Below are 13660 nucleotides of genomic sequence, written 5' to 3' on the forward strand. Positions count from 1 at the left end.
ACAAACCTAATTGTGCGTCGTGGTGTTGGAAAAAGCCCCAAAACATCAGGGGGGGCGTTTTAGGTGGGCTTATTGGTTTGGGCGTTTTATACAAAACGATGGTAGGGGAGAAGGTTTGGTGGTAGGAGTAATGATTGAAGGGGCTTTTTACCACTACACTATTCTTTTGCATAAAGTCTCATGGTTTACTAGGACGTTACGTGTCCAAAAACGCTAAAAATTGGGGCTTTACCACTACACATGGTCAAATAAAGTAATGATTTCATGGCCCTCTAAAAAGTAACAAATTATGCATATGTAGTTTTGGTTTTAAGATTGTTTAACGAAAGGGTTTGTGGTTTATGATTATAGCATGTCTCACCGTATTACCAATATTGTCCGTTTTGTTCCCTGTTGGATTGCGCATCCAAGAACTTGCGCGTTTGTTTTTTGTTGTCCCAATGAGACTTCCAGAAAGTCACCCATCTTGGAGTCACTCCCACATGAGTACACTAGTTAACAATGGAGTTTTCATCCGCTCCACAGTTAACTAAGGCTAAAACGCGCTGGTGATTTAAGAGGTTGAACATTTCTTATCAACTAAGAATCTATTATGTCAGCGACCGATTTGGATTTGCATAGAGTGTTTCAATGCATAATGTTAAATCTATTCTTTATCGTTACAATAATTATACATACGCATAGATGACATTAGAATCACATGATAAAAACAATTTTTCTTATGAAAAATCTTAATGTTGTTACTAGCTTTAGGACTGAAAAGAGTTAGACAACCCTACATAACATTCTGCACTCATATTAGATTAGCGGTAGCACAGGTGGCGGTTGAACTTTTTTTTTTTGAATGACTAAGTGCAACTGGTTGTCGGGGACTTTGAAAGGCTTACCACCCGCATACAAGCCACCTTACCTGAGTTCAAATATCCTCTACAATGATGCAACCCATATTTCAAAGCGGACAAATGAGTTGGGAATTGAACTTGAGACATCCCGAATAAAAACCTCAAATGAGTGAGTAAATCTTTCCACCTCCGATAAGTTGAACCAAACAATATTAACGGTTGAACCAAACAATATTAACGGTTGGATTTAGTTGATCACTTTAAACTTTGAACCTGAACCACCTAGTCTTCTTTAACTATAAACATTAGTGGATGAGCTTAGATATTAATATTCAATTCAATTTTAACTATAAACATTAGTGGATGAGTTTAGATATTAATATTCAATTAAATTGATGTGGTTAGTATTGTTTTAATACACACAAGCATGGATCAATTTCACTATGTTTAGCATTTGAAATTGGTCTCTTGTCAATAAATTAATTGACTATGTTGTTTAATCGTTTGTCAAACGTCAATACAAGCATGCTGAACACGTGTTACCATAGTTTCAACCACAATATATACTAAATTCTTTAATAGCAACATAAACATAATTAAAGGTGATATTTTAATGGGAGAGAATTATAGTAAAAAAACTTTACATGACTATATATATATATATAACAGAAAACAAAAAACGCTTACATAGAGTCCATGGTGGACAATAGGGATGTGTATGGGTCGGTTTGGGATAGTTTTAGGTCAAACTCATAACCACAACCAATATATTGGTTAATATATAACCATAACTGATCCGCTATGTCGGTTTCGGTTAATCGGTTTTAAAGGTTATAGCGAGTCAGTTTACCGTGACTAAAACAATGTAATTGAGCCTAAAACTTTGGTATTAAATATTACAAAAAAAAAATTAAAAAATTAAAAATGACATGACATGGCTCAACAAAATATATAATTCATAATATTAATATATATATATATATTCAAACAAACAATAAATGGATTAACTTTTTAGTCAAAATGAAATCATATAGTAAAAAATTGAGCATTATTAGTTTATTACCCTTCTTTAATTTTCTCCAAACTATCAACAAGTCTTCTAATTACACTCATAAAGTTGAGAATCTTGTAAACAGGGCGGCTCGGTTATGGTGGGTTTGAAATTATCTTTAATCAAAACTGACCCGCATTTGACGAGTTTCAAAAATTCATTAAACCGACCTACTGGTTGTGTCGGTTATCGGTCGGTTCGGTTATATCGGTTATGGTCCGGTTAACGGTTATGACGCTTAATTTGCACACCCTAGTGGACAAGATGCACATTTGGGAGTAGGTTTAGAATGTCTGAATTGGTCGGATTAAAAACTAACAAAGTACAAAAATCTTAAGTAAAAACATGAAAAAAATATATATATAATGAAGAAGAAACATGATCAAATAAATTTTATTTTTAACATGAAAATAGTGAGAACCAATTTGCTATTATTGTTAGGTTTATTTTTATAAGTGTTTGTTGTTATTTTTTGTTCGTAGTCGCTAATTTTTGATTATGAGACGTTATAAGTATTTGTTTATTTATATTTTGTTGTTATTATTAGCTTTCTTCTTTTGCTGATATAAGTGTTTGTTGGTATTTGTTGACTGCTGTTATTATTTTGTTCTTGATTTTGATTCTTTTGTTGTAATTTTTAGATTTTTTTCTTTATTATTATAAATAATTGTTTATGTAGATTGATATTATAGTTGATATTGTTTCTTACATTCTCGTTGTTTTATAAATTGGTATTATTTCCTACGTTCTCATGTTGAGACTAAAATGCACAAAAACATTCACCGAAGAATACTACACATAATAAATATTAAATAACTATCAAAGAATAAAAATATATCCACAACTAGTTGAAATCATAGGTTAACAAGTAGTCATTTGTTATGAGAAACAAATTCGGGTACGCAAAGTTGTGGACATTTTGTCATAAAACATTATTTTTAAGTAAAAGTCGTAATTATAAAATCTTTTAGGTCTTTTTATATTTTCCTTAATAAACATCAAACAATTTCCAACCCGGCACAACTAGGCTTGTTAACGGTTAAGCAACCGGAGCAAAGGTGACCATGTAATCCGCTTTGTGCATGGAAAAGTGTCGAATTTCTTGTTTCCGCTCCTATATTTTAATTTATTGTTTAATAATTATAAGTAAACACGTTTCAACTTTATTTTCTTCTGATCATAGGGTTGATACGTTAGGATGGAGATGGGCAATTGGGCATCCGACATATACCAGAGGTAGGTTCAATTTAACTAGTTTCAATACCATGGTCTATAACTGTACTTGCAGCTAGCTAAAACATAACCAATTTTAAGTAGAGAACTAGCAGAATCACAGTACATTGTTGTAGTTAGATACATAAAACAGGACAATTATGCAATTACATAACCATCTTATGTATTAGAGTTTAAACAATATAAACATGTGTTTATGCAGTCCTCGTAATTCTCTACTTACAACCCAAAATGTATTTAACGCGTCCTATATGTAACAATGAAAAATAAACAATGACTAATCATAAAGAAGAAAAAGGATCCTTGCCATAAAAGGCACCAAAGTTGGAGATTATTAAAAGTTTACACAAAAAGGATTCAAGTTAAAGTACATATATAATCTAACCCAACCATAGTTGGATCATACAAAATCACCGATCCAGTTTAATACCTCTAGTTATATAAAGATTATCAATTAATTTTATAACATCAATTGATGCTTTTATATACTTCCTCATTTCTTTATCTGCTGATTTATCTGTTCAACAAATTAATCAAACATATAAATCACCTAGGTAACCAAACATGAAACATCAATTAGACTATGCCCGCACGCGTACCAGTCTCGTTTAAATTCACCAATAGTTGTTCCCTTGAAGGAAGAGTACACATTCCAGCAGAAGCTGCATTCCTAACAGCCCATGTGTGATATGGTGCACAAACTTGCTGATATGCTGTTGTAGCCGCGGTTTTAAGCGACATGTTCCTGAAATAATATAAATATACGATAATATAATAATAAAAATACCATATATAAACTATTTGATTAATCATGTAATAAAAATACGACTTACTCAGGCGATAAAAAATTCTGAAATAATTTTTTTATTAGGTCTAGACCTTGCCTCACTCTACGAAGATTACGAGTGTGGCTGCCGGGTGATTTTACCGTGCTATTCTTTAAGTCAAAGTCAACGACGCTACTTAAAGTGTCGAATTTGTTTGATGCCTCTAGAAGATCTTTCAACTGAAAACCATTAACATCGCTTGATAACATTTCAAACATAAAAAAATAACAACTAAATAATTGTATCGAGTAAAATCCCACTCATAACGGCTATTTTCTAATACGTGTAAGATAAAAATGTGACTAGAATAATAAGAGAAATTCGTTCAGGATATGTTTCATCGTATGTTCAATACATAATCATTTTAACCATTTTAGATATAGAGAATATCACAAATAATTTGCACCTATCAATCTATCATCGACCAAAATATATCATAAAATTGGGGATAATGTTATTTTTAAGTGAAAACCATCGACCGTCAAGTTATAATATTTGAGACATAAAAATTAACAAGCAAACAAACGTATCTAGTAAAATATCACTTCTAACAGAGCTATATATGCATGTACAATGTTTAATAGTAAACGCATCTAGTAAAATCTCACTTATAATAGAGCTATGTATGCTTGTACAAGATTTAATAGTAAAGTACTCCAGATAACATAAAAATGTGACTATTAAATGTTGAGAATTTGATTAATAGTTAGAGAAATATATTTATGACATCTATAATGACGTGTTCAATACATAACCAACTTTAAATACAAAATATGAGAATATATCAAATAAATCGCGTCTATCATCTACCCCAACGCATCATGAAATTGGGATAATGTTAGATCTACATAAAAAAAAAACCTTGGCAGTGTATTCCATTTCCGCGAATTTAAACGCAATGCCAAGGTAACTGAAAAGAACAGACACCAACGAACACGCCTCACAAAACGGCTTCAATTGCAAATCAACGAGATTTCCCTTTTGGATTAAATTGTTGATCTCGTCAAACGCTTGTGCCATCGATGAATGAGGGGTGTCTTTGGCAGCAACTTTTTGTTGTTGAACAACATCCTTAGCATTGCTCATTTTATTGATCTCAACACTTGAATTAATGAAAAGAATGAGCGTACGCAGTTGTCATACTTTTTGTTGATGATCCTGCTAGAGGGGAATGTGCAGGAGAGCCATTGAATATGTGACTGGATCTTGGTCTTGTAAAAGGTTTAAGGCATGTCCTAAAAACATGGAGATCTTGTGTGTTTGAGATTGGGAGTTGGTTATGTTTGTTTGGCGCCTCTAAGGTATAATAATAATAATATAATATGCATGTTTGCTAACGGTTTTTGCCCTTATTATTATTTTAGTAATTGACAAAGTCGTCCATTGTATTTATGGTGCTTTTTGGCACTAACGTGTCATTTTTTATATTTCTATGTAGAGGTGGGCAAATAAACCGGTTAATCGAATCGGTTTGAAACCGATTGTGTAGAAACCGGTTTGGAACCGATTGAAACCGTAGGTTCGGAATTGGTTTGTAATTTTCTCCATCAAAACTGGTTCCAAACCGGTTAACCCAACTAAAATCGGCCAAAACTGGGCAAAAACCCGGTCGAAACCCGAACCGAAACCGATCAAAACCCGAGCCGAAACTGATCGTAACATTGTAAGAAACTGGTTTCAACCCGAACCGAACCAATCATAAACCGGTTTTGACTTTGTTGACCAAACCGTACTTGTTTTAAACCAAACTAGTTTTGAGTTTAAAACCGGTTTGTACACCTCCAATTTCAAGATGGTTAATTGGTACTTGGTAGTTAAGATGACATATGAATGAACTGATTTAAGTTTGAGTTGATACGAGGATAAATTCATCTTTATTTCAAGAAAAGTTGTTAGCTTAAAAGTGTATTAAAATACGACATAAAACTTGTAATTAAGGGTGATAAAAGATAAACATTTGGTACGGGTATATGGTATGAGATTACTTTCAAATTATTATTTTCAGTCTCAAATCCGATTACATGACCATCTCCATACAAGGTCCATATCCATCGGGTACCCTTTAAATATCAACCATTGAGTTTGCGGGTATCTGGCAATGGTACTGTATGTTGGGTTTCGTAGGCCTTTTGTTTAGGCCCGATTTATTGTTTGAAGTCCAAAGGGCAGACGGGTGTAGGGTGGCCAGATCGAAGCCCGACCCGGTTTAGATTTCTTGTTCAATAATTTACAAACCCTAGACTAGTCTCTATTTAAACAACGATGTGTACTTGTAATCCCTTGTCACTCAATAAAGAATACCTAGTTGCCACCCATGGGCGTATGTTAGTTTAGACCGAAACACGTTAAATACTCGTGTTCGTTTATTGCTTTCGCGTGTGTGTTCAGTTTGTGTGTGTTTTTAATCCTAACAAGTGGTATCTAGAGCTTAGGTTCAGATCACGCGAAGAACACGTTGAACCAACCGAGTCGCTGCCAAACCTTCCGCCGCCGCCACCCTACTGCGCTAGGGTTTCGCCGCCACTACGGTTTTCTTATTGTCGTTGGGGTTTACGCCGCCGTTGTTTCGTCGCCACTAAACTCCGCCGACGATCGCGACTTGGGTTCTATCGAGCGCCACATCACCACCAGTTTTAATCGTGATTTAGGGTTTCGCGACCGTGCAGCCGCCATCGCTTGACAAGTCCGTCACTATTAGGGCTTCGCGAAACAATTATCAGTTATTTGAACGAGCATCATTGTTTGTCACTCAGAAATACACTTGGGCCGCCGACGTTGTTAGTAATTGACCAGAAAAGAAGAGTTTGAATTGTTTCACTTTCTTTTTTGGAGTTCACACCACCCAATTGTTTATTTGTTTTGAGCAGGAGCAAATATCCACTAAGAAGTTGGACCAAATCAAGTTTTTTCTAATTTGGGCCTTGTGAAAACAAAGCAGGCCCGTATTGATTGTGTGGGCCAAGTTTGGGTAGTTTAGCCCATAAATAAATTTGGGTCAAGATCGTAGTTGCAAAGAACGAGCCAATAACAGTTGAATCATATCCTTTTTTTTTTTGAAGAACAGTTGGTGAATCAGAAGAAGCATTAAAGAAACCGAGAACCAGTGCCAACCGCGTTTGTCAGGTTTTATCGTTTCAGTTTAAAGTTTTAGTTTCTGATTTACAGTTTGTATTTCCGCTACGTATAAATAGGTTGATTTTTTAACAGAGTTCAGTATAATAGTCATTAAGTTCAGGCCCGTGCCATTGCTGTGTCTGTCTCTGTTTTTATCCAGACTTTTGTTTTAGTCATTGTAATGGCAGAAGACGGAAAGGTTTCGATACAGAAGTTTGACGGACAGAAGTTTGGTTGGTGGAAGATGCAGATTGAGGCGCTACTTTGTCAGAAAGATTTAGATGTAGTGCTTGAGGGTGAAAAACCGGAAAAGTTGTCAGAAGCAGATTGGAAGAAGTTAGACAAGAAGGCTAGGGTTTGTATTACTTTGTCGTTGTCGGAAGATGTAGCGTTTAACATCATGAAAGAAAATCACAGCGCGTGGTATGATAGAGGCACTATCCAACATGTATGAGAAGCCTTCGGCAACGAATAAGGTCTATCTTATCCGGGAGCTAGTGACAATAAGAATGAAAGAGGGTGGTTCAGTTACAACGCATATTAATAATCTTAATTCGATCCTGTCCCGCTTAGTGTCAGTTGACATTAAGTTTGATGATGAAGTTCAAGGCCTATTGCTATTGTCCTCTTTACTCGACAGTTGGTCGCAAACAGTGACTGCGGTTTGTAGTTCGTCTACAAAAATTACCTTTGATGGGATTCGGGATCTAATTCTTGGAGAAGATTCAAGATGCAGAAGTTCAGGTGAATCATCAGGCAATATGTTACTCACAGAAGGTAGAGGTAAGGGAAAAAAACGAGGCAGTGGGAGCAGGAAGAGGAGTCAGTCTAAGACTCGTAAAGATATTGAATGCTGGAGTTGTTAAGAGAAAGGACACTTCAGGAATCAGTGTTCGAATGGTAAGAAAGAGGTAAACGTTACAGAAGACGACACAGATGACGGGGTCAGTAGTGAAGAGGCTTTAGTTTGTAGTGTTGAGAATAACGTTGATGCTTGGGTGATGGATTCTGGTGCATCGTTTCATGCCACTCACTGTAGTGAAACGATGAAGAATCTAAAGTTTGGGGAATTTGGAAAGGTTCGACTTGCGAACGATGATATTCTAGAAGTTACGAGTATGGGAGATGTTGATTTGATAACTTCAGCGACTTTAAAAGACGTGAGGGTTATTCCAAGTTTGAAGAAATGTTTGATTTCAGTTAGGCAGTTGGATGACCAGGGACACGATGTTAAGTTTGGGAATGGGCAGTGGAAGGTAGTCAAAGGGAATCTCATGGTTGCTCGTGGCAAGAAAATGGGTTCATTGTATATGGTCGATATGTCATCGAAAGGAGTGGATCTAGTTTTGGTGAGACAAAATCCGGTTCACGGAATCTCATGGGCAGAAGAAAGTTCGTTTTGCAAGTAACAAACCTAAAGCCAAAGTGAAGATTCAGGATGAACGAGCTAGGAAGGTTAAATCAGTTGGGGGACATCGTAACAATGGGAGCACAGGTCGTGTTTCAGTTACAGCTCCGGGTCGACAGTGGATTAAGAAAACCAGTATTACAGCTGTAAAAGTCTCTCTAGTGAATTACTTGCTGAATATGGAGAGTGTATGTTCTCAGGTTATCTCAGGATCTGACAGTTCGTTACAATGGGAGTCGGTAGTGACTGAGAACGGGTCAGGGGCAGTTTTAGCCGTGACTAACGTGTTGGAGCTCTGGGGAGCTTCAACGGGCCTTCAGGTTCATTGATGAGAAGGCGGTGGCAACTAGAGGAAGCTAAATGTTTAGATTACAGAAGTACGATCAGGAGTGCGGACGAGAGTGCTCAAGGACTCCGAGTGGGAGATTGTTGGGTTTCGTAGGCCTTTTGTTTAGGCCCGATTTATTGTTTGAAGTCCAAAGGGCAAACGGGTGTAGCATGGCCAGACCGAAGCCCGGCCCGGTTTAGATTTCTTGTTCAATAATTTACAAACTCTATACTAGTCTCTATTTAAACAACGATGTGTACTTGTAATCCCTTGTCACTCAATAAATAATACCTAGTTGCCACCCGTGGACGTAGGTCAATTTAGACCGAACCACGTTAAATCCTCAAGTTCGTTTATTGCTTTCGCGTGTGTGTTTTTAATCCTAACACTATATTGTTAAAATTACTGGTTCGGGTGTCTATTATTCGAATTCTGATCTTAAACTCAACTAAAAAACCTACTTATAATATAAAATTTTTAACTACACTTTTACCAATTATATAATTTAAGAATTCAAGTATTTTGAACGGTGCAAGGTGAAGGTGAGGTTGATCTGTTGCCATTTAAATCCCTAAAAAGTTGAGTCAAAAGATTCAAGATAAATTCAGAAGTGGTGTATATTTAGGATCCACTTCAGCATTTAGAAATTCTTTAATAGGTGATGATACATAGAATAGGAAAACCAGTTTGTTTCAATGAAAAAAAATCGCAAATTAAGGAATATGACAGTTTTTAAGCAAACATGGTATTCACAGTTTTGGGTTGAAATCAGTTCGGTTTGGTTAACAAAAGTCAAAACCAGTTTATGATCAGTTTCAGATTGGGTTTTGACTGGTTTTCGCGTGGTTTCGGTTCGGTTAACCGGTTTTGATGGACAAAATTACACACCAGTTCAGAATCTACGGCTTCAATCGGTGCCAAACCGGTTTCTACATAATCGATTTCAAACCGGTTTGATATTGATTCGATTCAGCTAACCGGTTTATTTGTCCACCTGTAGACAATAGTGTGTTGTATAATCATTCATTTTTTAAACATGTATTAATATCCCTTAAATACAATAAAATTTGAATACTCATCTTTCTAGAGGGGGGATTTAGTATACCTCAAATCATCAAACTTGATATTTAGTTTTCTCATTCAAACAAATGCTTGTGTAAAATTTAGAATTCAATTTGCATCCATATCTAAATAGAAAATACATGTGAATTTTATTTACAAAATGCAACGTGTGTGTTATGTGAATAACCTTGTAAATAAAGTTTCAAATAATTGGAATTATGCAAAGATAAAACTCATTTGAGATATTATTTAAGTTACAAATATAAGCAATATTAAATTAAAAGAGCAACACAAAGACTAGGGATAAATCATGTTTTTAAATATAAAGTATACTATAAACACAACTATCCCCACAAGTTACATATGAATTATTTCAAGTAGTATCTTGCTAATAAAAAGTTAAAAACCACAATATAATTATGTATCAAGTTAGGCCCAATTTAGAGATTGGGCCCTAACTCAACCCCATCCACTTTATCATCACTAGCAACTTGAATAGGCTTCAAAGTATAGAATTTAGCACAAAACAAGTAGTAAATCAAATTAAGAACTTGAAACAATGTGATCAACCAATAAAAATACTCCAACTTCCCCTTATTCAAATTATCATTTCGGAGCCAGTTTGACCCGTCTTGACCCGCACTCCATTTATGCACCAATGTCACCAAAAGGGTACTCTCGTAATTTGCTAAAGCAGACGCCAACCAGAACAAAGCGGTTGCAGTACTTCTCATACTCTCCGGAGATTGATCATATAAAAACTCAAGACGCCCGATTGACGTAAACGCATCCGCCATTCCATAAAGCGAATATTGAGGTACTAACCATAAAACTGAAATGGGCATCGTCTCGTGAGGCTTGTAGGTCAAACCATGTGCAAAAGCTGTATGTTTGCGCTTTATTTCAACAAAACCGGATACTAATGTGGCGAGGGCCGACATGGAAAAGCCAATTCCCATCCTCGTAAGAAAGGTGATTCCTCGTTCCCTCCCTGTGATTTTACGCATGATCGGGACGAATATACGATCGTAAAAGATTATTGTGAGTAGCATTGTGGTTAAGGTGAAAACTATCATTGATGCTGCTGGGATTTTGATTGATTTTGTGAGGCTTGTATTCATTATTTTTGCTTGTTGGAGTGAAAAAGTGCCTTGTTGGGCATATGCTAGTGTGGGAAGAATCCCAGAGGCCCATATTGGGCCCATTCTGATTATTGTTTTGAGTTCTTCCACTCGGTGGACCGTGTTTAATCTCCACAAGTTTGGGCTGGACTTGGATCCTCCTTTTGAAAAGTCTTCCTTCGTGACTATTGCAGCCTTATCCAAAAATCTGAAATTGGAATAAGAGATGACAATGAAACGGGGATATCGCAATTCCAGTTTTATACCTGATTCAATACCTGTCGGGTTTTTTAATTTTTATTTTTGTAATTACTCGGTCTTTTAATGGAAATCGTCTTTTCGATTTCTAAATACATGGCTTATTATTATAACTTTTAGATAAACTTATCATCCAATGAAACTCAAAATATATATAAAAAAAATAAGCATAGTGAATTATTGGATTATCCTATTACCTAATGTAGACTCTCGTGAACATGTATGTATGTATGTATGTATGTGTGTTTGTGTGTGTGTACGTATGTATGTAAGTATGTTTCGTGTACTCAGGCAAGATATCATCTAATATCATATCCGTGAATTTCTATAACTAATATCATACCTATTCCATCCTCGTCCCGATGGTTTGTTCGGCTGGTTCAGGATGCCATCCCTAATTAGTAAGTTTTACAAAATGTAGCTTTTGTTGAAACTGGAACATGCTTGAAATACTTTGAAAAGGAGAAAAAAGGTATTAATTACCTAATAATTCCAAAAATATTATTTTCTTTTTCTCAAAAGATTTAGGCTATTACGTTAGGTATTCCATATCCGGAAACGAAATACCTAATGTATAAATACTAATAAATAAATAACGGTAGTTAGAATTTAGAAAACGTACAAACATTTGCATCTTTTATATAACTTAGTTACGTAATCATTTACCACACTATGTTTCTAAGTCTCAATCCTATTTTATCTTTAAATCACCACGATCACTATTTCTATATAGTAGTTAGAAAACGTACAAACATTTTTATCTTTTATTTAACTAAGTTACGTGATAGTTTACCTCACTTTCTTTTTAAGTCTCGGACTTATTATGTCTGTCAAACACTATAAACACTCTCACTATTTTCTATATAAATAATAAATTTGGTTAGTAAAAATTTTTAATAAGTAAAATCCTAATAAAAGAAGGAAACTTACTTCATTTGTTTAGTATGTATAAGCTTTCCCGAAATGGAAATAGATGCATCAAGCTCATTATTTTCATAAAGTAACTTAGGGTCCGAAACCATAGCCAACTTCCTCTTTTTGTAAGCCGCAACACACACTTGAACCAACCGGGTAAACGGGCTACCCGCGGGATCCGTATTCCGATACAACGGGTACCCGATAACAAACCCAATAATCGAAAACGTCATGGCTATGGATGGGACACCAAGGCCCCAACCCCATCCAATATTATCTTGAATATAAACAATTACCGTTACAGCCACTAACTTAGATACACCCATGCAAAAATAATACCAATCGAAAAACTTCCATGTGCTAGTTTTTTGTTTCTCGTCGGTTTTATTGAATTGCTCCGCCCCGAATGGCACCACACAAGGTCGGATCCCACCCGACCCGATTGCTAGTAATAGAAGTGATATGTACAAGATTGCTAGTTGACCCGAATTTGCTTGTTCACACCCATTGTTACTTGGTGATGGTTTTTGTTTTGGTAGCACTGAAGTTAAAGTCAAAGATACCAAACCCTATATTATTATTGGTGTTAGTGAAACAGTATTAGAATGTTCACCGTTCACGGTTTGGTTTGACGGCTATGATGAAAATATTGTGTTGATAGACCCAATATTTTCAGTACGGCAGTTTATTTATAATTTTATATTGTTTTAACCGATATGTATTACTATTATTATTATTATTATTATTATTATTATTATTATTATGATAATGTTTATTACTATTTTAACAGTTTGACTTTGACTTTTTAACCATTATTATTATTATTATTATTATTATTATTATTATTATTATTATTATATACAAAACTTCATATCACAATTAGCGCAAAATGATAAAAACATACAAACTAATAAAAGTTAAACTTCTGGTTTGGTTTACATGGTTGATTTCAAGTTCAAAACCTGACTTAACTATTAAACCAACAAACCGTCAAAACCAAGCCGTTTAGATCTCAAACCGTGCAAGTTATTAAACTAGTTCATAGTTGGTAGATAGTGGCTTACTATTTGGTAAATGATGGAAGCAACGGTGATGGTCCAAAACCTCCCGGCAAACGAATCGGCCACAAATGCACCTAGCAATGGTGTCAAGCTAGCGGTTCCAGTAAAGTTGGTTAGAGTGTTGGCGGCTTTAGTCATCGGCATATGAAATTGTTTTGTCAAGTAACTAATCATATTTGTTTGAAACCCAACCACAGCCAACTTCTCACCCGCCTCGTTCGCTATACAAACACCAAAACATTAAACTAAGATCAAAATTTCGTTTATAAGCAAGCATATATGAATTTCAAATAATTATAATAAAATAGCAGGTGAACGGACATACCAAAGATGAAGGGCATAGTGATGAGACCACCTTTGACCCTTTGACCATGGTTTTTGCCTTTGGTCTTAATCTCTGCCATTTTGTTTAATTTGGTTTATTTAAATGGTGGTTCAAA

General features: G+C 35.3%; 2 protein-coding genes across 2 annotated transcripts; both read right to left on the minus strand.

Moving 5' to 3' along the window:
* Positions 1–3536: 3536 nt before the first annotated feature.
* On the minus strand, positions 3537–5039 carry LOC143553485 (ACD11 homolog protein-like). Its single transcript, XM_077043480.1, has 4 exons — positions 4815–5039; positions 3960–4132; positions 3726–3871; positions 3537–3643 (listed from the first exon to the last, which is right to left on the minus strand). Exons 1-4 carry the CDS (start codon positions 5037–5039, stop codon positions 3537–3539), a joined length of 651 nt encoding a protein of 216 aa, XP_076899595.1.
* Positions 5040–10305: 5266 nt separating this feature from the next.
* LOC143553476 (protein NRT1/ PTR FAMILY 3.1-like) lies at positions 10306–13660 on the minus strand. Its single transcript, XM_077043474.1, has 4 exons — positions 13546–13660; positions 13224–13441; positions 12175–12728; positions 10306–11194 (listed from the first exon to the last, which is right to left on the minus strand). The coding sequence occupies exons 1-4, from the start codon at positions 13622–13624 to the stop codon at positions 10306–10308; spliced, it is 1740 nt and encodes a 579-aa protein (XP_076899589.1). The 5' UTR covers positions 13625–13660.

Source organism: Bidens hawaiensis, unplaced genomic scaffold, assembly GCF_021521415.1.
Source record: "Bidens hawaiensis isolate Kalapana, Puna unplaced genomic scaffold, B.hawaiensis_p1.1 tig00017249_1, whole genome shotgun sequence".
In the NCBI taxonomy this organism is placed as follows: domain Eukaryota; kingdom Viridiplantae; phylum Streptophyta; class Magnoliopsida; order Asterales; family Asteraceae; genus Bidens; species Bidens hawaiensis.